The sequence below is a fragment of the Dendrobates tinctorius genome, unplaced genomic scaffold (assembly GCF_039654945.1).
Source record: "Dendrobates tinctorius isolate UK_male_01 unplaced genomic scaffold, ASM3965494v1 ptg000181l, whole genome shotgun sequence".
Classification (NCBI taxonomy): Eukaryota; Metazoa; Chordata; class Amphibia; order Anura; family Dendrobatidae; genus Dendrobates; species Dendrobates tinctorius.
The window spans coordinates 5,350,215-5,374,262 of NW_027361848.1; the positions used below are offsets into that span (position 1 = coordinate 5,350,215).

Consider the following 24,048-nt stretch of genomic DNA (forward strand, 5'->3'; position numbering starts at 1 on the left):
CCATAAAATTTATGTTGGGAGAACTAAAAGATGCTTGCAGGATAGAATAAGGGAACATCTTAATAATATAAATAAAGGTTTCAATGGACATCCATTATCCCGTCACTTTTTAGAAAAGCATAAAAGGTCATGTAAGGGTTTTTTTTATTGTGGCATACAAGTAGTCCAGCAAAACCCTAGAAAAGGCGACTATCTAAAAGCCATGTCACGTGTGGAATGTAAATTGATCTACACTTTGAACAGCTTAGCCCCAAAGGGCCTAAACCACGAAATTGAAATCTATGCTTTTTTCAGTCTGACGCTCCCCCTTTTTTATCTGAACCACTATAGAGTGTCGTAGATTAGTATTTATTGCCGCATTCTAATGGCATCCAATTTCAATTTTTTTTACCCCATATCATTTACCCCATATCATACTAGGGCTCCACATCAGGGACACTTTATTTTTTATTTTATTTTTTATAAACCAGTTTTAATAATTTTTGCATGTATTTAATACTTTTTAGTCATGCATGTTCAAACCTCTTATATGGATCAGTTTCAATTTAAGGAATTTTTCAGTTTCAGCAACATGTACATTATTGTTAATTTTTTTTCCCATTAGGAGCACGTGGGACTGATCTATTCTTTAGGTTCACCTGTAGTTTAAATTAAACATATTTTTAGCACCTTTTTATATATATTTTATTATTATATAAATACATTTTACTTATTTTTTTTTTATTTTTTTTTAATATTACCAATAAAAGTTACATTTTAAGCTCTTATACAGAGGTGAAATAATTCCCATCCAGGCATATCCATTTACTGTTTTCAGTTTCCTTAATAGTATTCTGGGTACAAGCGACTACTTAATTAAATTCAGGCCCAAACAATCGCAGCTCCAATTATCTATCTTAAGGGCCCGTTACACATAGCGATATCGCTAGCAATATCGCTATAACGTCACTGGTTTTGTGACGTTATAGCGATATTGCTAGCGATATCGCTATGTGTGATACCTCCGACCGGCTCCCCCGCTGTCTGTCGCTGATCGCGCGAGAATGTCCTGGGCGGTTTCTCGTCGGCCACTTCCTGCTGGGCTTCCTGTGGCGCCGACGAGCGACGCGTGGAGGCGGGCGGGAGGACGTCAGGATCGCCGCGTCTGACAGGTAAGTAGCGACCCCCGACCCCTGCTATGTCGCTGGTGAGATCTGCCTGTTTGGCAGCTCACTAGCGACCACTTAGCGATGCACCAGTTATCCTGACCAGGTCATATCGTGGTCGGGATCGCTTGTGCATCGCTAAGTGTAACGGTACCCTTATCCTGTTGGCTCAATTGGATTAATGGCCCAAGCTAAATCTAATCAATTGCTAATTGGGATTGACACTATTGTGATTACATGAGTTGTTTTATAAGGATGGCTAGCACAGCATTAGGCACATCCCCGATGAAGAGGGGCGACAGCTCTTAAAACGCGAAGGAATTGTGCACCTCACGCACCCGTCCCTGCTTCCCTGTGACGTCACTGAAGCTTCTCCCCACGCGCAACCCTCAGCGCTGCTTCCGGCCAAAGCGCGCGAGAAGTCTGCGTTCTCCAGCTCACTGCCTGCCACCTATTTCAGTGCTCAGCACCTCCATGCTGCCCACTCATCTGAACATCGGGCTTCACAAGTAAGCGCACCATATTTAGCCGCACTTGAGATCACTTATAACTGTCACCATCATCTATCTAGCGCGCACCATCAGTGTCTCCATTTATTGGGCTGCCATCGCTTATCAACCCCTGTTTGTTACTTTTGCTAATACCAGAGTAAGGGACCCGTCACACATAGCGACGCACCAGCGATCCCGACAACGATATTACCTTGTCAGGATCGCTGGTGTGTCGCTACATGATCGCTGGTGAGCTGCCAAACAGGCAGCTTCACCAGCGATCAGCACCAGCGACATGTGGGTAACAAGCGACGCACGTCGCTTAGTTATCCACTGTGTACCTTAGTTACCAGCGCGCTGGTGCAGGGAGCTGGTAACCAAGGTACACATCGGGTTTCTAAGCAGTGCGTGGCACTTAGAAACCAGATGTGTACCTTGGTTACCAGCTCCCTTCACCAGCGCGCTGGTAACTAAGGTACACATCGGGTTTCTAAGCGCTGCATGCCGCTTAGAAACCCGATGTTTACCTTAGTTACCAGCGGCAGCTCGATGATCGCTGGTCTCCCGCCTGTCACACGCAGCGATGCGTGCTGGCCAGCGGGAGACCAGCGATCAAAAAAATGTCCTGGCCATTCCAGGACAATCGGCGATACCCGGCAGGGGGGCCGGTCGCTGAGAAGTGTCACACACAGCGATCTCGCTGGTAAGATTGCTGTTGCGTCACAAAACTTGTGACTCAGCAGTGATCTCGCTAGCGAGATCGCTATGTGTGACGGGGGCTTAAGTGTCATATCTGTGAGTCAGCATCTATATCACTAACAAGGGTAATATACTCACCAACCAGTACTTTGTTTTTTCTATTATTCCCTGAAGCACACAGCTTTTTTTATTGAAAAAGCTCTTTGCCAGCCAACGCCCTGGTTCTAGCCGCTCTGTCACAATTAGCACTCAGCACTTTATTCAGGGAGACCTCTCCTTTTTCATGGACCTCTGCATGAATCACTGAGTACTCGGATTCTCTCATCAGTGCATCGCTATTTTTCAGATATTTTCTCTATTTAGTAATCTATTTAATATTTTTTTCATCAGTATTTCATCAGCTTTGCTCTCCAAACGGATGAACGTTTGTATTTATCTGAGTACGCTCCATACCAACTCGTTCATTGTGTGGGTATACAATATTTAATCTATCTCAGCATTTGCACGGTGATCCGCTATTTACTTTACTTAGTTCCTAAAATTTGTTGTCTTCAAGGTCATCTTGGAGTTGGAGGAATTTGGCGATGTGGTTTTCCTTTTTCTTTCTGAGGATGGCTTTGTAATTTCGTTATATGGTGTGGTAGGCTTCTCTTCGAGTCGGGTTCTTTGGGTCTCTGTTTTTTTTATTTGAGGCCATTCTTAGGGCCTTCTGTATGGTCTTACATTCTTTGTCAGACCATTTGTTGGGATTTTGTTTCGGCCTTTTGTTGATGCTTCTTTTCAGTTCGGACATTTCTGCCATGGTATATAGAATGTCGTTTAGGTCTCTTACCGCTAGGTGTACTCCTTCTGGGTTAAGTTCATACAAGTTATTATGGAAGCGTTGGAGCTTCTCCTTGATCTCTGGTCTGTTGATGGCATCTTTATATTTTGGGGCCAACGTATTGGACCGTTTGAAAGGATGGCGGCAAGCTAAAGAGGCCGGTCTTTTGCGGGGTTTGTGAGGGTGATTTGATGTATAGGAACTGTGGAGTCGGTAAGCCAAACATCCGACTCCTCAATCTCCATGACACAGACTCATACTCCGACTCCACGACTCTGACTCCCTCATACATGGCTCATGTTTAAGTTTAACCCCTTTCTGACCTTGTACGCAATAGTATGTCCAAGGCTAGATTCCCCGCTTTGATGAGGGCTCCGGTGGTGAGCCCGCATCAAAGCCGGGACATGTCAACTATTTTGAACAGCTGACATGTCCCCGCAATAGCGACTCTCTCAGAATACCATATATCATTGACACGTTCAAACTGGATAGGTCACGTTCCATCAAATTATCCAATTCTTTCTTCTGTAGCTTTTTGGACACATCTGTAAGATCTTGCATGATGGAGACCTTTATTTGGGTATACTGTAAACCCTGAAACCTGTTAAGTTTGAACTTTTCTACCACTTCACTCTCATTCATCCATGTCCTATCGCTTTCATACATCAAATCTCTCATCTTCAGAACTCCCTTCTCCTGCTATTGTTTAAACAATCTGCTTTCCCTACCTATATTGAAGTTTGGGTGTGCTCAGGGGTTGAGATACTTGGATACCTTCCATGGTAAACCCAGCTTCTTCCTTATTGCCTTCCAAGTCACTGTGGTGTCCCTGCACACCAACGAATTTCTGATAACTGGATTCAGACATGACAGGGGAGAAGGCAACACTGAAGCCAAGTCCTAGGGCCAACAGAATTCGCTGTCTAAATAAAAATCAGTGTGTCTGCTTGACCCACATAACCAGTCCATCATGTGACTAAGCAGGATAAATTGTACCCCCTAACATTAGGGAGTCTGATTCCCCCCCCCTCCATAGAAGATATGAGCGTGCTCAACTTTATCCTGGGTTCCCCCCCCCCTCCAAAGGAACTTTGTAAATGCTCTATTCAACCTGGTAATATAACCTTCTTGAGCAGCGAGGGGATCGTCTGCAGAGGGTACAGCAGTCTTGGGAAGCACATCATTTTAATCAAGTGACCTCTTGCCAACAGGGACAGCGGCAAACCACTCCACCCCTTTAATCCCTTAATGTCCATTGATGTGCACAGTCCTTCATGGGCGGTTGTAACTTACCGCACCAGGACGGACTGTGCACGTCATGGGTTTGAACTGCAACTGCGTGTAAACTTGCAGTGACAGTTCAGTGCCAACAGCTGTCTATGACAGCTGACAGGCACGGCAAGGGGTGCAGGGACCCTTGCAGTCAGTCCCTGCACCCCAAGGGCTGTGACTGGTCAGTCAATCCGACTGACCAAACACAGCAGTGATCGGGCAGGAGAGGCTGAAATTTCAGCTTCTCCTGCCCGATCTCAGTGCAGGAGCTCAGCAATGCAGTGGTTGAGCTTCTGCACTGATAGCTAGGAGCGGCGCCCCCACCACCCCTGGCTGTTGACCCCCTCACTGCTGCGATCGAGCGCAATCGCAGCGTTCAGAGGGGGAGGCAGAGGGTAGGGGGCTCCCTTTGCCTCAGATCGGGGTCCCCGCGATGTAATCGCGGGGCCCGACCTGTGCCATGATGACCCGGAGGTCATAAAGGGACAAGGTAAAAAAACAAACATTTTTTTTAAAAAAATGTAAAAAAAAATTAATAAAATAATTTAAAAAATCCCCTAAAAATACACATTTTTATGTAAATAAAATAGAATAAACAAAAAATACACATGTTTCGTATCGCCGCGTCCATATAAATCCCATCTATAAAAGCGCCACCCTAGTTATCCCCTTCAGTGAACGCCGTAAAAAAAAAATAACACACAAAAGTAGCAAATTATACTTTTTCCAAGCAGTATCATCATACCGCTTGGAAAAAGTGCAATAACACGCGATCAAAAAGACGGATATAAATAAACATTGTACCACTGAAAACGTCATCTTGTCCCGCAAAAAAAGAGCCGCCATACAGCTCCATCAGCGGAAAAATATAAAAGTCATAGCTCGGAGAATAAAGTGATGCAAAAATAATTATTTTTTCTATAAAAGTTTTTATTGTGTAAAAAAAAACACCAAAACATACAAAAAAAGATTTAAATGAGGTATTGCTGTAATCGTACTGACCTGAAGAATAAAGCTGCCTTACCAATTTTACCACACGCGGAATGACGAAAAAAGAAAAAAAAAAATTCCCTGAATTGCTAGTTTTGGTTCATTCTGCCTCCACAAAAATCGGAATAGAAAGCGATCAAAAAACGTCGTGCCCGAAAATGGTACCAATAAAAAAGTCAGCTCGTCCCGCAAGAAACAAGCCCACACATGATGACTCTGTCGGCCGGAATATGGAAAAATTGCTCTCAAAATGCGGCGATGCAAAAATTTCTTACAAAAAAACTCAAGAAAAAAAAAAAAAAGGGCCTTTTAGTGTGTGACAGAAGCTAAACACAGAAAAAGGATATAAATCTGGTATCACTGTAAACGTACCGCCCCGAGGAATAAAGTCACCATATCACTAATTCCACACGAAGAACGGTGTAAAAAATATAACCATTTCTTCAGCTTTTGTGGATTTGTGCATTCTGCCTCCCAAGGATCGCAGTAAGGCGATCACAGTAGTTTACCCCTACATATGGGGTATCAGCGTACTCTGGACAAATTGCACAACAACTTTTGGGGTCTAATTTCTCCTGTAACCCTTGTGAAAATAAAAATTTGGGGGCAAAAAATCATTTTTGTGGAAAAAAAAATGATTTTTTTCTTTTCACGGTTCTACATTATAAACTTCTGTGAAGCAAAGTGTTCACCACACATCTATATAAGCTCCTTGGGGGGTCTAGTTTCCAAAATATTGTCACTTGTGGGGGGTTTCCACAGTTTAGGCACATCAGGGGCTCTGCAAACGCAACCTGACGCCCGCAGACCATTCCATCAAAGTCTGCATTCCAAAACGGCGCTCCTTCCCTTCTGAGCTCTGCCATGCACCGACACAGTGGTTTACCCCCACATTTGGGGTATCTGCGTACTCAGGACAAATTGCACAACAACTTTTGGGGTCCTTTTACCCTTGGAAAAATAAAAATTGGGGACGAAAGGATAATTTTTGTGGAAAAAATTGATTTTTTTTTAATTTTACGGCTCTATGTTATAAACTTCTGTGAAGCCCTTGAGGGTTCAGAGCTCTCACCACACATCTAGATAAGTTCCTTGGGGGGTCTAGTTTCCGAAATGGGGTCACTTGTGGGGGGTTTCCACTGTTTAGGCACATCAGGGGCTCTCCAAATGCGACATGGCATCCGATCTCAATTCCAGTCAAAAAAGTCAAATGGCGCTGCTTCCCTTCTGAGCTCTGCCATGTGCCCAAATAGTGGTTTACCCCCACATATGGGGTATTGGCTTACTCAGGACAAATTGCACAATAACTTTTGGGGTTCTGTTACCCTTGGTAAAAATAAAAATTGGGGATGAAAAGATAATTTTTGTGGAAAAAATGATTTTTTAATTTGACGGCTCTACGTTATAACCTTCTGTGAAGCCCTTGGGGGTTCAAAGTGCTCACCACACATTTAGATAAGTTTCTTGGGGGGTCTAGTTTCCAAAAAGGGGGCCTTATGTGGAGTTTCCACTGTTTAGGTACATCAGCGGCTCTCCAAACGCAACATGGCGTCCGCTCTCGATTCCAGCCAATTTGACATTCAAAATCTCAAATGATGCTCTTTCCCTTCTGAGCACTGCCGTTCGCCTAAAGATTGGTCTTCCTCCACACATGGGGTATCATTGTACTCAGGAGAAAATGCACAACAAATATTGTGGTTCATTTTCTCTTGAAACCCTTGACAAAATAAAAAAAATTGTGTCTAAAGATTCATTTTGGGGAAAAAAGTTAAATGTTTATTTTTTCCTTCCACATTGCGTCAATTATTGTGAAGTACCTAAAGGGTTAATTAACTCCTTGAATGTGGTTTTGAACACCTTGAGGGGTGCAGTTTTTAGAATGGTGTCAATTTTGTGTATTTTCTGTCATATAGACCCCTCCAAGTGACTTTCAAATATGATGTGGTCCCTAAAAAAAAAAAAAAAAAAAAATGGTTTTGTAAATTTTGTTGTGAAAATGAGAAATCGCTGGTCAACTTTTAACCCTTATAACTTCCTAATAAAAAAAAATTTTGGTTCCAAAATTGTGCTGATGTAAAGTAGACGTGAGAAATGTTATTTATTAACTATTTTTTGTGTCTCTCTGATTTAAGGGCATAAAAATTAAAAGTTTGAAAATTGCAAAATTTTAAAATTTTTTGCCTATTTCCGCTTTTTTCATAATTAAACACAAGTCATATCAAAGAAATTTTACCACTAACATGAAGTACAATATGTCACGAAAAAAATTTTCAGAATCTGCAGGATCCGTTGAAGCGTTCCAGAAGTATAAGCACATGAAGTGACAGTGGTCTGATTTCAGAATTAAGGCCTGGTCTTTAACCTACAAAATGTCTTGGTCGTTAAGGGGTTAATTGTATTTAAATTTTTGAGAGAAGATGGATCGAGGACTTTTCTCTTGGTATCCCAGATACTTCATGATGTTGACCATTAGTTGCTGTCCCATCCCGTCTCTTCAGGAATAGCAACTCACACTTTTTTTTGTTAAGCTTGAAGCCCGAGAACTTTCTGAAATCTTCTATTGTGGACAGTGTTTGAGCTAAATCCCTGTGTGGGTTACACATGAAAAACACAATATCATCTGCGAAAAGCGCATACCGCACGTTTTTGTTTCCTATTCTAATCCCTTCATAGCTACCCTCGCTATTAAGAATTTTCGACAGGGGTTCAACAGCTATATTAAACAACGGGTGAGAGCGGACAGCCCTGGTGAGTGCCCTTTCTCAGCGGAAACACATCTGATAAAAATCCAGGGGTATGCACCCTCACTTGGGGGTTTGAGTAAAGCATCTGGATATATCTGTGCAACCCACCCGTGAGACCTAACTGATTTAGAACCAGTTCTAGCCATGACCAACTCGCATTATCAAATGTCACATTAGCAAATGCTTTCTCAGCATCTAGCGTGACTAAGGCAGGGCATCCTGTCGAGTCCCCCTTTTCACATTTAACCGTATCCATGATCAGCATGGCCTTTCTGATATTAGACACTGCAGAACGGCCTTTTATAAAGCCCGACTGGTGTGGCGTAATCACTCTAGGCAAAATCACTGCCAATCTATCCGCTAAGATTTTAGAGATTAATTTTAGGTCTTGGTTGATAAGTGAAATTGGATGATAGCTGGATGGGTCCTCTAGATTCTTGTCCCTCTTTGGTATCATCTTTATATATGCAGTGTTAATATGACTGGAAAGTTCACTACCCCCATCCATGCATTAAACAAATCTGTCAGTGTAGGAGAGATCTGATCCCTTAGGACCATGTAGAATTCACTCCCGAACCCATCGGGACTCGGCACCTTGGTGTTGCTGAGACCTTTAATTGCTATTTTCAACTCATCCACTAAAATCTCTGCATTCAGTTTCCAACTCATGTTCCGAAAAGCGAGGCATTTAACTGTCTCTAACCATTCACCCCCCCAATCGCTGACTTGTTTTGTTCCATTTAGTTCTCTATAGAATTCTCCCAGAATCCTATTTCCCTGGGTTCAGAAGTCATGCCACCCCTTTCTTCAAACTCGGAATCAAGGTCAATTGCCTCCTCCCCCTAGCCAAATTAGCCAGCATCTTTCCCACTTCATTCCCAAACCTATGCAGCTCCACTTCCTGCTGAGACCTATGTAGTTGTTCCTTTTTTTTCCTGCCCATGAATCAAAGCAGTGCTTAGCTTCCAGCCATCTTATTTTTGCTGAGGGTGAACGGTGCACTAAAAATTCTGTATAAGCTCCTCTCAGAAGTTCACTCGCCTTTAAATATTGTTCATTTGTTCTTTTTTTTAATAGAAGTCGTGTTCTCCAACAGCTTCCCTCTGAGAACTGCCTTGGCTGTCTCCCAGTACAGTATCGGGTTCTGCTCGTGGTCCCCATTCGTTATCTTAAAATCCTCCCACCACTCCCTCAGGATCCTGTGAAAATTCTCATGTCTAGTCAAAAATGCCGGAAACCTCCACGAGAAAACTGTGCCCCTTGGACTGTTGTCCTGGATACAAACACTCACTGGACTAGGATCAGAAATCACCATATTCTCTATCACACTCTCCTTCGCTCTGGGTATCAGACTCTCATTCATCCAGATCTGATCAGTGCGTGACCAACTATCGTGCGGGTGGGAATAATGCGTAAATTCTCTGTCATAAGGATGCTGCAGACGCCATATATCTGAGCCCCAATTCCTCCTTTAACAAGTGCCCATAATCCCCCCCTCCCCCCAACCTTCTGCACCCCCATTCCTTCCGGGTTCTGTCTTCTGTGTGACAAGGGACCCCGTTAAAATCCCCTCCCATTACTGCCCAATGTTCAGTATCATTCAGTATATTGAAATTCAAGTCCCTAAAGAAGGGGGTCCTGTTCTGAATTGGGAGCATACACATTATGCATGATCAATCTCCCAAAGGGGCCCGTGATCACCAGATGCTGCCATCTACCCTCAGAATCATATTCCTTCCGTAGCACCGAGTGACTAAAACTCTTATTCACCAAAATCAAGGTCCCCACCCTCCTGCCGTGTGTCGCTGAGCCAAACAGTTTTCCCATCCACCACTTACTCATTCTAAAGAAGTCTTCTTTCATCAAGTGCGTCTCGTGTAAGGGCGCTATATCCACTCCCAGCTTCTTTAGATGGCGCAAAATCATGGATCTTTTGCACAGCGACTGCAGTCCCTTGACTGAAATGATCTTAACCATAGTCTATGGTGGAGATGGTCCCTCTAGATCAGTGTTTCCCAAACTCCAGTCCTCACGGACCTCAACATGTCATGTTTTCAGGATTTCCTTTAGTATTTCACAGGTAATGGAAGTATCATCAAGGCATCAGGAATTCTCTCACATGTGTCACAGTATGGAAATCCTGAAAACATGACCTGTTGGTGTCCGCGAGGACTGGCGTTTGGGAACCACTTCTCTAGATGCTCTCAGTAAATAGCCCTCAACTGTTGCAGGTGATGTCCGACTCACATTATAACTATTGCCCTTTCTCCCCACCCCTCTTCCCCCCATACCAACATTTAAAACTAAAACATGGAACTCCCCCAAACAGACTAAATTCCTCTACAATCTTTTGCTTCACTTCCCTTATTATGGCTGCCATCCACGCTCTCCCACCTCTCCTTGTGCAGCTTATTATGCAATACCTAAACTCAAAATTATTAGTTTTTCCGAGAGCCGCCTTCTCTCCCAATCCCTTGCCCTCCATCCGACTTATAACATTGGTGCAGAACATTAGTACCTTATTACACCCCTCCTTGTCAGCTTATTATGCAATACCTAAACCCAAAATTATTAGTATTTCCGAGAGCCACCGTCTGGGATTTGTTTGTAAAAATTCAAGCACCAGCTATGAACGGCAAGATTAGGTTACATATCACATCGGCAACTTAACTACCAGTCCATATTGTCAAAGCTTGTGAACGTGAACCTTTCCCCGTCTTTTCAACCTCTCTCTTTATTTTCTCCGTAGATATTGCTGTCCCGTGCTCTTTCAGGTTGCGATCCTCCCGTTAATCGGAGAACTTTGACCATTTCCTTTGTTAGTGAAGGTTGCCATCGTGGGTGAACTATTTCCTTTCCCACGACGGCTCTCTCTGCCTCCTCCATGCAACTCCTCCCTTCTTTCCACAGATGGCAGCAGTTGCGATTCTGCTTCTTCATGGTTTTTGAAGTATGTAAATGAGCCATCCAGACTACAGGATACAGGAGCTGAAATCTTGTCCTCTTATGGAAAAGTGCAGTACACACCCTGCTAAAGGCCTTTCATCTCCTCATGACCTCAGCTGAGTAGTCACCAAATAGTAAAAGTTTGTGTCCCTTTATCTGCTGCGATTCCCGTCTCTCTCTGAAGGCCATTAAGATCTCTTTATGTTTGTAATCCAGGTACTTGACAATGACCTGTCTGGCGAGTTGCAATTTGATCTCCACCTTTAGTGGCCTCCCTGGGATCAGCCTGGTCCCTCAATGGGCCTACTCTGTGGGCTATCTTCACTTTGCAATCTTGATTGAGGCCTAGTGCTTGTGGGAGGTCATGTTCACAAACCATCTAGCTGCCCTGGCGACACTGATTCCGGAAATCCCTCTATTCTCAATTTGCTTCGCCTAGAGCTGTTTTCTATTTTATTACGCAATTTATATGAGAGAGCTGTCAAGTCCTATATGTGTTCATAGTGTTTAAAGTGTCTTTAGAGTTTACGAAACGATACACTTTATTGATCCCTAGGGAAATTATGGTATCACAGCAGCGTTACAACCGCATTACAAACAAAACATTACAAACAGCATAGTAATTACTAGACACAGGTCTTGCACATGACTAACCACAATACATAACAAACAAAGGTACACAAATCTCTGATCATTTCCCTTAGTGCGCCAGCCCTAGGTTGTAGCCATCTTTCACCCTTAGTGATTTGTTATACATCCCCATAGCAGTAGGCACAAATGACTTCCTGAATTTCTCCTTCTTGCACCTTAGTAGGATTAGACGGCTGCTTTAAGTGCTCTTCTGATTCAAGAACAGCTCGGATAGTGGGTGTGTATTATTGTTCATTATAGCCCTACACTTCTTCTGAATCCTATCGTCCACTACCTCCTCAAAAAAGTCAAGATGGAGGCCAACAGCCGCGCTTGCCTTCTTGATAAGTTTGTTGAGCTTATTAGCGTCAGCTACTCGCACACTACTGTCCCAGCAAATGATAGCAAAAAAGATGGCGCTTGCTACAATGGACTGGTAGAGCATTTCCAGCATTTTACTGCACATATTGAACGAACTGAGCTTCCGTAGAAAGTACAGTCTGCTCATTACCTCCTTGTGAACCTCTGTATGACACCTCCAATCAAGTTTGCTGTCAAGGTGAACCCCCAAATATTTGTAGCTCTCAACCATCTACACCTCCTGGCCAGCAATAGTGATCGGTAAGTAATATTCCTTTTCCTTCTATTACTCACAACCATTTCCTTTGTTTTCTTTACATTTAGTTCTTTACAGTTGGTCTGGCACCAATCTACAAAGTCAGAAACCACCCTGGTCCCCTCCAATTCCCCCTACAATCACTGAGTCATCTGAGAATTTTTGGAGGTGACAGAAGTCGGATTTATACTGAAAGTCAGCTGTATACAAGGTGAAGAGGAAGGGCGACAGCACTGTACCCTGAGGAGCTCCAACACTGCTCCGTACACTGCCAGATGCCACCTCTCCCATCCTTTTAAATTGCGGCCTGTCCGTCAGGTAGTCGCTTGTACAGTTCACCATCCCCTCTTCCACTGCCATATCAGTCAACTTCTTATGTAGTAAGAGCGGCTGTAAGGTATTGAAAGCACTGGAGAAGTCAAAGAACATGGCGCACACTACAGTTCCATCATTGTCCAAGAATGAATGTATTGTATGTAACAGAAACACTACAGCATCATCCACCCCCAATCTCTGCTGGTACGCAAACTGTAGGGGGTCAGTCTAGGCCCTCACCCTCAGGCAAAAGTAGGCAAGTACTATTCTCGCCAACGACTTCATAGCATGCGATGTTAAGGCCACTGGACGATAGTCATGTAGGGAAGTCGGAAAAGTGATCTTGGGAACTGGCACCAGGCAGTTGGTCTTCCACAGCAGTTTGATATTCTCTTTTGATATTCTCTGTTCAGCCTCTTTTATTCTGTGTTCCTGCCCCTCCTATTTTTTTTCCAATTTAAGCATGGCCCTTTGTATAGCAGAGTCTGTAGTGTCCTTAATTTCCTCAGCCAAGTGTGCCGCCACCTCACTGGCCAAACGCCCATAATTAATAGAACAAAGGTGCGCCTGCTGTGGTACTGATTTCTTGTGAATTGTTCCCCTTCTCTTCCTCCTGTTTCTACTTTCCTGGCTGGAACTCCTATAGACCGCTCTACTCCTGCCATTACCCTCCCCAGAGTCCGCTCGGGGCCACAAATTCACCTGGACAGGTACATTAGATAACATTGGTGGCGCAGGGAGTCTCTTGGCTTCTCGCCCTTCACGTTGCTGTGTGGCTACCACCTCCAGCGCCCTTTCACCTGCTTTTATTAAGATTGGTCTCCTCCCCCAGCTGCCATTCTGAGCGTGCTCTCTCATCCATAGTGTGTCTCTCAGGCTCTGTCTTCAGCCATGCCTGGCTTTCATGCTCTCTCACCTCCCGTCTCTGTCCTTCAGTGTCGCCATCTTCTCCCATCTGAGGGCGGGAAGATTTCCCCAACAGCGCCATGTAGATTTCGGCGTCTGCAGCTGAGTGGCAGGCTCAGGTTGCTCTGCATATGTCGGCTTTGCAGAGGGTTAGCGGGAGCTCTCCCTTCACACAGTCTGGGAAAATGTGTTCTCGTCTCAACATTATAAAATTTTGTGAAGCCCCTGAGGGTTCAAAGAGCACCACGCATCTAGGTAAAGTCCTTGAGGGGTTTAGTTTCCAAAATGGGGTCAATTGTGTGTGTGTGTGTGTGTGTGTGTGTGTGTGTGTGTGTGTGTGTGTGTGTGTGGTGTTCAACTGTTTAGGCACCTCAGGGGCTCTTCAAACGCGACATGGTGTCGGCTATTGATTAAAGCCAATTTTGTATTCAAAAAGTAATGGCACTCCTTCACTTCCAAACCCTGCTGTCCGCCCAAACAATTAGTTTTCCTCCAAATATGTGGTATCGACGTACTCAAGAGAAATCGCACAACACATTTTATGGTGCATTTTCTTCTGTTACCCTTGTGAAAATGGAAAATATGGCGCTAAAGTAACATTTTTGTGGGAAAAAATTAAATGTTCATTTTCTCCTTCTACATTCCAATTTTCTTGTGAAGCACCTGAAGAGTTAGTAAAATTCTTGAATGTGGTTTTGAGCACCTTGAGGGGTGCAGTTTTTAGAATGGTGTCAGTTTTGAGTATTTTCTGTCATATGGGCAGTTCAAAGGCACTTCAAATGTGATGTGGTCTCTAAAAGAAAATGGTTTTGTAAATTTTATGGAAAAATGAGAAATTGCTGGTCAACTTTTACCCTTATAATGTCTAACAAAATAAATGTTTCAAAAATTGTGCTGATATAAAGTTGACAGGTGGGAAATTTTATTTATTAACTTTTTTGTGTGACATAAAGGCCATGAAGATTAAAAATTTGAAAATTGAAATTTTCAAAAGTTTTGCCAAATTTCATATATTTTCAGAAATAAATGCAAGTCATATTGAGCAAATTTTACCACTGTCATGAAGTACAATATGTCACAAAAAACAGTCTCAGAATCATTGGGATTCGTTGAAGCTTTGCAGAGTTATTACCTCATAGAGTGATACTGGTCAGAATTATAAAAAATTGGCCTGGTCACAAAGGCGAAAACAGGCTGTGGCGCGAAAGGGTAAACTAATATCTGCATTACATTTTCCGTGTTCCAGGAAGAAAATTCAAATGATGGAAGAGATCTGGAGGAAAATTCGAATGATGGCAGTCAGCCCCCTAAAAGAAAAAGAACAGCATCTGGAGAAAGCTCACCTAGTTGTGAAAATTCTAACCAAGATTTTGGGTAAATATATTTGTGTTTTTTTTTTTTTTTTTTTAATTTCTTAAGTGTATCTAAAATAAAACAATAATGATAATTATGTTCTAAAACATCCTACCTATTTGTGTGTCCAGCTTAAATGCAAACCTTTGTATGTGCATGGTTAAAGAAGAAAAACAAGTAATTGGTAGGTTAGCAAGGTCTAGGGGAGATAAAAAAAGGCAATTAAATGTACAATTACACTAAAGTCCCCGTCACACATAGCGATCTCGCTAGCGAGATCGCTGCTGCGTCACAAGCTTAGTGACGCACCAGCGAGATCGCTGTGTGTGACACTGACCAGCGACCGGCCCCCCTGCCGGTTATCGCTGATCTTCCTGGAATGGCCAGGACATTTTTTTTTAATCGCTGGTCTCCCGCTGGCCAGCACGCATCGCTGCGTGTGACAGGCGGGAGACCAGCGATCAGCGCGCTGTTAACTAAGGTAAACGCAGGGTTTCTAAGCAGCGCATGGTGCTTAGAAACCCGATGTGTACCTTAGTTACCAGCGCGCTGATGCAGGGAGCTGGTAACCAAGATACACATCGGGTATCTAAGTGAGGCGCGCTCGGCGTCACTGGTGCTGATCGCTGGTGAAGCTGCCTGTTTGACAGCTCATCAGCGATCATGTAGCGACACACCAGCGATCCTGACAAGTTGATATCGTTGTCGGGATCGCTGGTGAGTCGCTATGTGTGACGGGGCCCTTACAACTGCAATAATATAAATCTGATATTGGAGCCTCCCACCATTTACCATGCAAGCAAGAATACAGTAAACTCAACTACTCTAACCACCATCCAAATCAAATAGTGATATGAGCTCGGTCTACACTATTTGGCTTTTGTTCTGTTACATCTCTGGCAATGCCGCCCTATATCCCTGCTCCGATCCAGCTCACACCAGGCTTGCCCACTTTCAAACTTGGAAGAAACTATTGTCTAGCGGCAGTGGACTTTTAACTAAAAGAGGATTTATCACCTTCGCAAATACTAAGGGAAATCACAATAAGGAGGCTGTATATCTAAATAAACATGGGATAAATCAAATCGCTTTTGAAATAATTAGTGTGAATACATGAATTATGTTGTGATCACAGTTCTTTGGAGCAGCCAATTTGGGATTGGCAGCCTAGCCTGCTGTGCTCTAATAAACATACCCTATGCACAATGTGTGTCCTGAAGTAGATGGCCTACTCACTGCTGGAATTCCCAATGCAGAGTAGAGATGTAGGAAGGGGACATTGTGAGGAGGACACTGCTGGGAGAAAATTAATTTTATTTCCCCGTGACTTCCTGGTTTTAGTCACCAGGAATTCGCTGGTTCATTAACCTCTCTGAATATACAGAATGGCAGCTGCAACTGTGGCACTGACACTGACTGACGCCTGGCCCTACTGCAGAGCCAGTGTCCATCACTGTCGGACCGCCGCTCTTTACTCTCAGTGTGATGACTGAACTGGCGCCGCCCCTGTGACTACAACCGGAATGCTGCGGGGGAATCCGGGGGGAATTAAATTCGTTTTCTCTCAGCAGTGTTCAACTAAGTGTAGGCGCCGGGCAGGATAATAGCGCTATTAATTTGAAGATTATCCCCATATATAAAGTGCCATGGAATAAATGGCACTATAATAATAAATAATATTTGCAGGTTAATAGCGCTTTTTTCTGGTGACCGGTTCCCTTTAACACATAAAATTCAGTAATTTTTGGAATGCTTTTTAATTTGGTATGAGTCACATGGCTGTTACGCACAGAAGTAAGATATATACACACACACACACTTGCACTCTTACGCACACACATACTGTAGACTTTTCAGTTCACAGTACTAATATGTCAAAAGTGATGTGTAGACATGTGAAGCTCTGTCACCACTGTGGATATGATGTAGAGGACTGTGAAGCTCTGCCACCACTGTGGATGTGATATGGAGACGTAAGGCTCTGTCACCACTGTGGATGTGATGTGGAGAAGTGAAGCTCTGTCACCACTGTGGATGTGGAGACGTGAAGCTCTGTCACCACTGGGGATGTGTAGGGGACATGTGAAGCTCTGTCACCACTGTGGATGTGGAGACGTGAAGCTCTGTCACCACTGGGGATGTGTAGGGGACTTGTGAAGCTCTGTCACCACTGTGGATGTGTAGGGGACATGTGAAGCTCTATCACCACTTTGGATGTGGTGTAGGGGACAAGTGAAGTTCTGTCACCACTGTGGATGTAATGTGGAGACATGAAGCTTTGTGTCACCACTGTGGATGCGATGTGGGGACATGTGAAGCTCTTTCACTACTGTGGATGTGATGTGGAGACATGTGAAGCCCTGGCACCACCTGTCACCACTGTGGATGTGATGTGGAGACGTGGTGAAACCCTGTCACCACTGTGAATGTGATGTGGAGACATATTAAGCTCTGTCACCACTGTGGATGTGATGTGGAGACATGTAAAGCTCCGGCACCACTGTGGATGTGGAGACGTGAAGCTCAGTCACCACTGTGGATGTGACGTGGAGACGTGAAGCTCTATCACCACTGTGGATGTGATGCAGGGGACATGTGAAGCCCTGGCACCACTGTGGATGAGGTGTAAGGTGACATGTGAAGCTCTGTCATCACTGTGGATGTGATGTGGAGACATTAGGCTCTAACACTGCTGTGGATGTGATGTGGAGACGTGAAGCTCTGTCACCACTGTGGATGTGGTTTAGGGGACATGTGAAGCCCTGTCACCACTGTGTGGATGTGGTGTGGAGTGCAAGTGATTGTGCTGGTCTCCACAGATGAGAGGACATAGGACACTGCTGTTATTTCCAATAATGGAGTGATAAGAGGTCAGTGACAGGGCAGATATTGACAGTCAATGAGTGTGCAGAGGGCAGTGCTGGACTCTGAGGCTGGGCGGTGCCAGCTCTGGCTGTGATGTTAGATGATAAAGCACAGGGAGCTGTCATGTTTGTTATAGCCACAGGGAATTAAGTGAAATTCAGGAGGAACAAAATTATAGAAACAAAAACAAACCCTATAAGGATGTTGTATATTACAATATAGCACAGATTACCTTAAAAAAATGTAGCCAGGGGAATTCTATGGGGATAGAGTGAGCACAAATATCAGTGTACTGTAGGGAGTTGGAAATAAAACATGTAGAGGAAGGGGAGCTGAAGCAATAATGTGGCATTGCTCTGTGAAATATGTAGCAAAGGGATAGCTATGTGACTTGCCATGGATTCTTTTGGGGAGCTGAAGCAATAATGTGGCATTGCTCTGTGAAATATGTAGCAAGGATAATAATCATATCTCTGGAAAAGGGGGAAGAGTGTCAAAAAGGGGCAGTTGGGTTCTTTGAAGAAAAGAAACAAGGCTGATTCACTACTTGGAAATAAGAGCCAAGGTGGGCAGGTACTCTTGGGGTGGGGAGGGGGGTGAGGCTGAGGGTTCAGAGGGGAGACATTAGTTAGCATGGGGATCTTGGTGGGTATAAGAAGAGTAAACTCAATGGCGTGGGATTTTGCTCCGGATTAGGGAGACGCCAGGTGGTAGGGGCTTTTGGTGTGGATTAGAGGGACGTGCTGGGTGGCAGTATTAGAGGAAGACAGACATACAGTAATGAGTGGCACACTAGGTGGTAGGAGCTTTTGGTGTTGATTAGAGGGACATGCTGGATGGCAGTAAGAGAAAGACAGACATACTGAGTGGCAGGAGCTTCCTGTGTGGATTACAGGGAGACACCTGACTGCAGGGTTTTTTTGTGTGGATTAGAGGCAGACAGTGGGGGGGCTTGAGTGTTTGAGTACTTTTAGAGGAGCAAACAGTGTACAGATGCATAATCTGCATTCAAAAAGTAGAGTACACTTTGAGGGTGACTCATTAAGGTCTTTACCCCAGAGCTCTGTTGTAAAACACCTTAATAAGCTGCAATATTTGTGTGCAACTGGGAAGTTGCGCAGAAATAGTGCACGTAAATGCAAAATGTTGCCAGTCCTGAGCAGCTGTGCCAATTTTGGCTTAGCATGGATGGGGCTTGGTTACTCCTGCTATGAGTTATGCCAGTGTGGTGGCTTAACTTACTCCATGAATATTCTCCATTCCTTGATTATAGTACTTGCCTTCATTAAGACTAGTGTGTGCAACACCAGTCTTAATGAATCAGCCCTTTTTATGTCAGTGTTGGAAGCAGAGCTATGCTGGCATGAAACCATCTGAAAGCATCTGCTGGACCCTCCACGGGATGAGGGGAAGCTGACATGATGCTGGAAGGGAGGAAGTGACCATATGGGAGAAGATGGGGGGTGGGGAGGGGGAAAAAATGTGATCCTAAGGGGTAGTGGTCTAAGGGTATGTGCACACTTTGCGGTTTCTGCTGCGTTTCTGCAGCGTTTTTGGCTCTGCAGAAACGCAGCAGATTCTGCTGCGTTGTACAGCACCTTTTATTTCCTATGGAAATAAAAAAAAAAGCTGTGCACATGCTGCGTTTTTTTCCGCGCGGTTTTGCTGCGGTTTTCAAAACGCAGCATGTCAATTGTTTGGTGCAGAAACGCTGCAGTTTTACACCTCATCCATTATGAGGTGTAAAAGCGCAGAAAAAAACGCAGATAAACCGCAGAAAAACCGCAGCACTTTGTCCTGCGGATTTCCTGCAGTTTTCTCTACAAAATCCGCAGAGACAAAAAACTATGTGTGCACATACCCTAAGGGTAGGGAGGAAATGACATAGGTATAAAAAACAAATAGGACTGACTGAGGTTGAGTGTCCCTCTTTGACCTCAGACCACTGGACAGCTAAGTACATGTCTGCAGCTTCAGGGAGTATAATATGGGGGCTATCAGGCCTCATTATGAGGGAGGTGAGCACATTTACCTAATTATACCCCATGTACTGTTGCAGTATCTTTTCCTGTATAAATACAGCTCTAGCAAAAATTAAGAGACCACTGCAAAAATTTCAGTTTTTCTAATTTTTCTCTTTATAGGTATATTTTTGAGTGCAATGTAAATTGTTCTTTTATTCTATAAACTACTGACAACGTGTGTCCGAATTTCCAAGCAATAAATTGTCACCCTTTTTTTTGGACTATGAGCTGCCGGCATCGACGTCAGGGGCTTATCTACAGCATTCTGTAATGCTGTAGATAAGCCCCCGATGTAACCTGAAAGATAAGAAAAAAGAGTTAAGGTACTGTCACACTTAGCGATGTACCAGCGATCCCGACCAGCGATATGACGTGGTCAGGATCGCTGGTACATCGCTAAGTGGTCGCTAGTGAGCTGCCACACAGGCAGATCTCACCAGCGACATCGCTGGGGTTGGGGGTCGCTACTTACCTGTCAGACGAGGCAATCCTGCGTCCTCCCGCCCGCGTCCACGCTCGTCGCTCGTCTCTCCACAGGAAGCGCCGCAGGAAGCTGACGACGAGAAACGGTCCAGGACGTTCTCGCACGATCAGCGATAACCAGCGGGGGAGCCGGTCGTAGGCAAGTATCAGGCACAGCGATGTCGCTAGCAATATCGCTATAACGTCACAAGTTATAGCGATATTGCTAGCGATATCGCTTAGTGTGACAGTACCTTTAGATTATACTCACCCCGGCGTCCGGTCCGGTGCCTCCCATCTTCATACGATGACGTCCTCTTCTTCCCTTCCTGTTGTCGCTCCGGCGCAGGCGCACTGCTCTGCCCTGTTGAGGGCAGAGCAGAGTCCTGCCATGCGCAGGCGCCGGGAGAGGTCCGGCGCCTGCGCACTGCAGTGTTCTGCTCTGCCCTCAACAGGGCAGAGCAGTGCGCCGGAGCCACGACAGGAAGGGAAGAAGAGGACGGCATCGTATGAAGATGGGAGGCGCCGGACCGCAACATCCATCGGACCGAGACGGGACCGCCCCCCCGGTGAGTATAATCTAAAGGCCCCGTTACACATAACAATGTCCCAGCAATCCCACCAACGATCCGACATGGATGGGATGGCTGGGACATCGTTAGGCTGATCGCTGGTGAGCTGTCACATAGACTGCTCCTCCAGCGATCAGGACCAGCGAGCAAGCTGGTATCTAAGGTAAACAGCGGGTTTCTAAGAGCCGCGCGGCTCTTGGATACCCGCTGTTTACCCTGGAAACCAGCGTGCACGCTGGTATCTAAGGTAAACAGCGGGTTTCTAGGAGCCGCTCGGCTCTTAAAAACCCGCTGTTTACCTTGGATACCAGCGTGCAGCGTCGCTGATCGTTTGTCTCCCGCTGCCACAGGCAGCGATGCGTGCTGGCCAGCCGGAGACCAACAATCAAAAAATGGCCCAAGACGATCCAGCACGATCAGCGATACCCGGCGGGGGTGCCGGTCGCTGATGTGTGTCACACACAGCGATGTCGCTGGCGAGATCGCTGTGACGTCACAAAATCAGCGATCTCGCTGTGTGTGATGGGGCCTTTACTCTTTTTTTCTTTCAGGTTACATCGGGGGCTTATCTACCCCTGATGTCGATGCCGGCAGCTCATAGTCCAAAAAAAGGGTGAGATTCCCTTTAATAATCATTTAGAAACAACAATACTAATGTTTTAACTCAGGAAGAGTTCAGAAATCAATATTTTGTGGAATAACCATGCCACTCCTGGTACAAAAATTTAAGCAGTTCTTCTTTGTTAATGGCTTGTGACTATCCATCATCCTCTTGATTACATTCCAGAGGTTTTCAATGGGGTTCAGGTCTGGAGAATGGGCTGCTCATGACAGGGTTTTGATGTGGTGGTCTCTTAATTTTTGCACGAACTGTATATATTGCAATGTAGTGCATGGTGAATGTATGTGATTCTTCAATGTAATGCATGGTGTATATGTATATACTGCCATTTAGTGCAGGGGTATATATACTGTAGATACCACAATACAATACATGGCGCTTTTATAGATACGTTTTTATATAACTTCCCCAACATAGATAATATTGTATTATTATGGCTGATGTATAGACAATGCTGTATAATATATAGCAGACGGATCACAAATACTATTAGGCACATATACATTTTGTATTATACCTTTTCTATATATGGGTCTTTATTTATAAATTTTTATATATCTATATTAATATCTATGTTTATATCTTTATATATCATAGACACTGTGTATAATACACGATGATATATACATATTACTTTAGGATTCATGGCTGATATATCGATATTCCATTATTTAGATATTTCTGGATCATACATGGCCGATCGTAATACACGGCCAGTATACACTCACTGGCCACTTTATTAGGTACACCTGTCCAACTGTGTGTTAAGACTTAATTTCTAATCAGCCAATCACATGGCGGCAACTCAGTGCATTTAGGCATGTAGACATGGTCAAGACAATCTCCTGCAGTTCAAACCGAGCATCAGTATGGGGAAGAAAGGTGATTTGAGTGCCTTTGAACGTGGCATGATTGTTGGTGCCAGAAGGGCTGGTCTGAGTATTTCAGAAACTGCTGATCTACTGGGATTTTCACGCACAACCATCTCTAGGGTTTACAGAGAATGGTCCGAAAAAGAAAAAAAAATCCAGTGAGCGGCAGTTCTGTGGCCGGAAATGCCTTGTTGATGCCAGAGGTCAGAGGAGAATGGGCAGACTGGTTCGAGCTGATAGAAAGGCAACAGTGACTCAAATTGCCACCCGTTACAACCAAGGTAGGCAGAAGAGCATCTCTGAACGCACAGTGCGTTGAACTTTGAGGCAGATGGGCTACAGCAGCAGAAGACCACACCGGGTACCACTCCTCTCAGCTAAGAACAGGAAACTGAGGCTACAATTTGCACAAGCTCATCGAAATTGGACAGTAGAAGATTGGAAAAACGTTGCCTGGTCTGATGAGTCTCGATTTCTGCTGCGACATTCGGATGGTAGGGTCAGAATTTGGCGTAAACAACATGAAAGCATGGATCCATCCTGCCTTGTATCAACGGTTCAGGCTGGTGGTGGTGGTGTCATGGTGTGGGGAATTTTTTCTTGGCACTCTTTGGGCCCCTTGGTACCAATTGAGCATCGTTGCAACGCCACAGCCTACCTGAGTATTGTTGCTGACCATGTCCATCCCTTTATGACCACAATGTACCCAACATCTGATGGCTACTTTCAGCAGGATAATGCGCCATGTCATAAAGCTCGAATCATCTCAGATTGGTTTCTTGAACATGACAATGAGTTCACTGTACTCAAATGGCCTCCTCAGTCACCAGATCTCAATCCAATAGAGCATCTTTGGGATGTGGTGGAACGGGAGATTCACATCAGGGATGTGCAGCCGACAAATCTGCGCCAACTGTGTGATGCCATCATGTCAATATGGTCCAAAATCTCTGAGGAATGCTTCCAGCACCTTGTTGAATCTCTGCCACGAAGAATTGAGGCAGTTCTGAAGGCAAAAGGGGGTCCAACCCGTTACTAGCATGGTGTACCTAATAAAGTGGACAGTGAGTGTATATGTACTGTTGAATAATACGTGGTGGATATACAGATATTTTGTATAATGCATGGCCAGTATATCAGATAATTCAGTATAGTGTTTGGCATATACAGTATATAATCGTGTATAAGATGACCTGTGTATAAGCCGACCCCCCTAATTTTGCCACAAAAAACTGGGAAAACTTATTGACTCGCGTATAGGCCTATGGTGGAAAATGCAGCAGCTGCTGGTAAATTTCAAAAATAAAAATAGATACCAATAAAAGTAAAATTAATTGAGACATCAGTAGGTTAAATGTTTTTCAATTTCCATATTGAATCAGGAGCCCCATATAATGCTCCATACAGTTCATGATGGGCCCAATAAGATGCTCCATACAAAATACACCCTATATAATGCTGCACAAAAGTTAATAATGGCCCCATAAGATGCTCCATACAAAATACACCCCATATAACGCTGCACAAAGGTTAGTAATGGCACCATAAGATCCTCCATACAAAATATACCCCATATAATGCTGCATGAAGGTTAATAATGGCCCCATAAAATGCTCCATAGAATATGCCCTATATGCTGCTCCATAAAGGTTATGGCCCCATAAGATGTTCCATAGATTATGCCCCATATGCTGCCCCATA

At 44.3% G+C, this 24,048-nt stretch overlaps 1 protein-coding gene across 8 annotated transcripts in view; it reads left to right on the plus strand.

Moving 5' to 3' along the window:
- The window catches only part of PHF10 (PHD finger protein 10), a 357,386-nt gene that overhangs the window by 80,472 nt on the left and 252,866 nt on the right, over positions 1-24,048 (plus strand). For 6 of the 8 annotated variants that reach the window (XM_073551852.1, XM_073551855.1, XM_073551856.1 and 3 more), the window contains exon 2: positions 14,824-14,951. In XM_073551852.1, the coding sequence (XP_073407953.1) occupies positions 14,824-14,951 (128 nt within the window). Of the gene's footprint in view, positions 1-14,823; positions 14,952-24,048 lie in introns of those variants that run through there. The other 2 variants (XM_073551853.1, XM_073551854.1) reach the window with 2 other exon arrangements.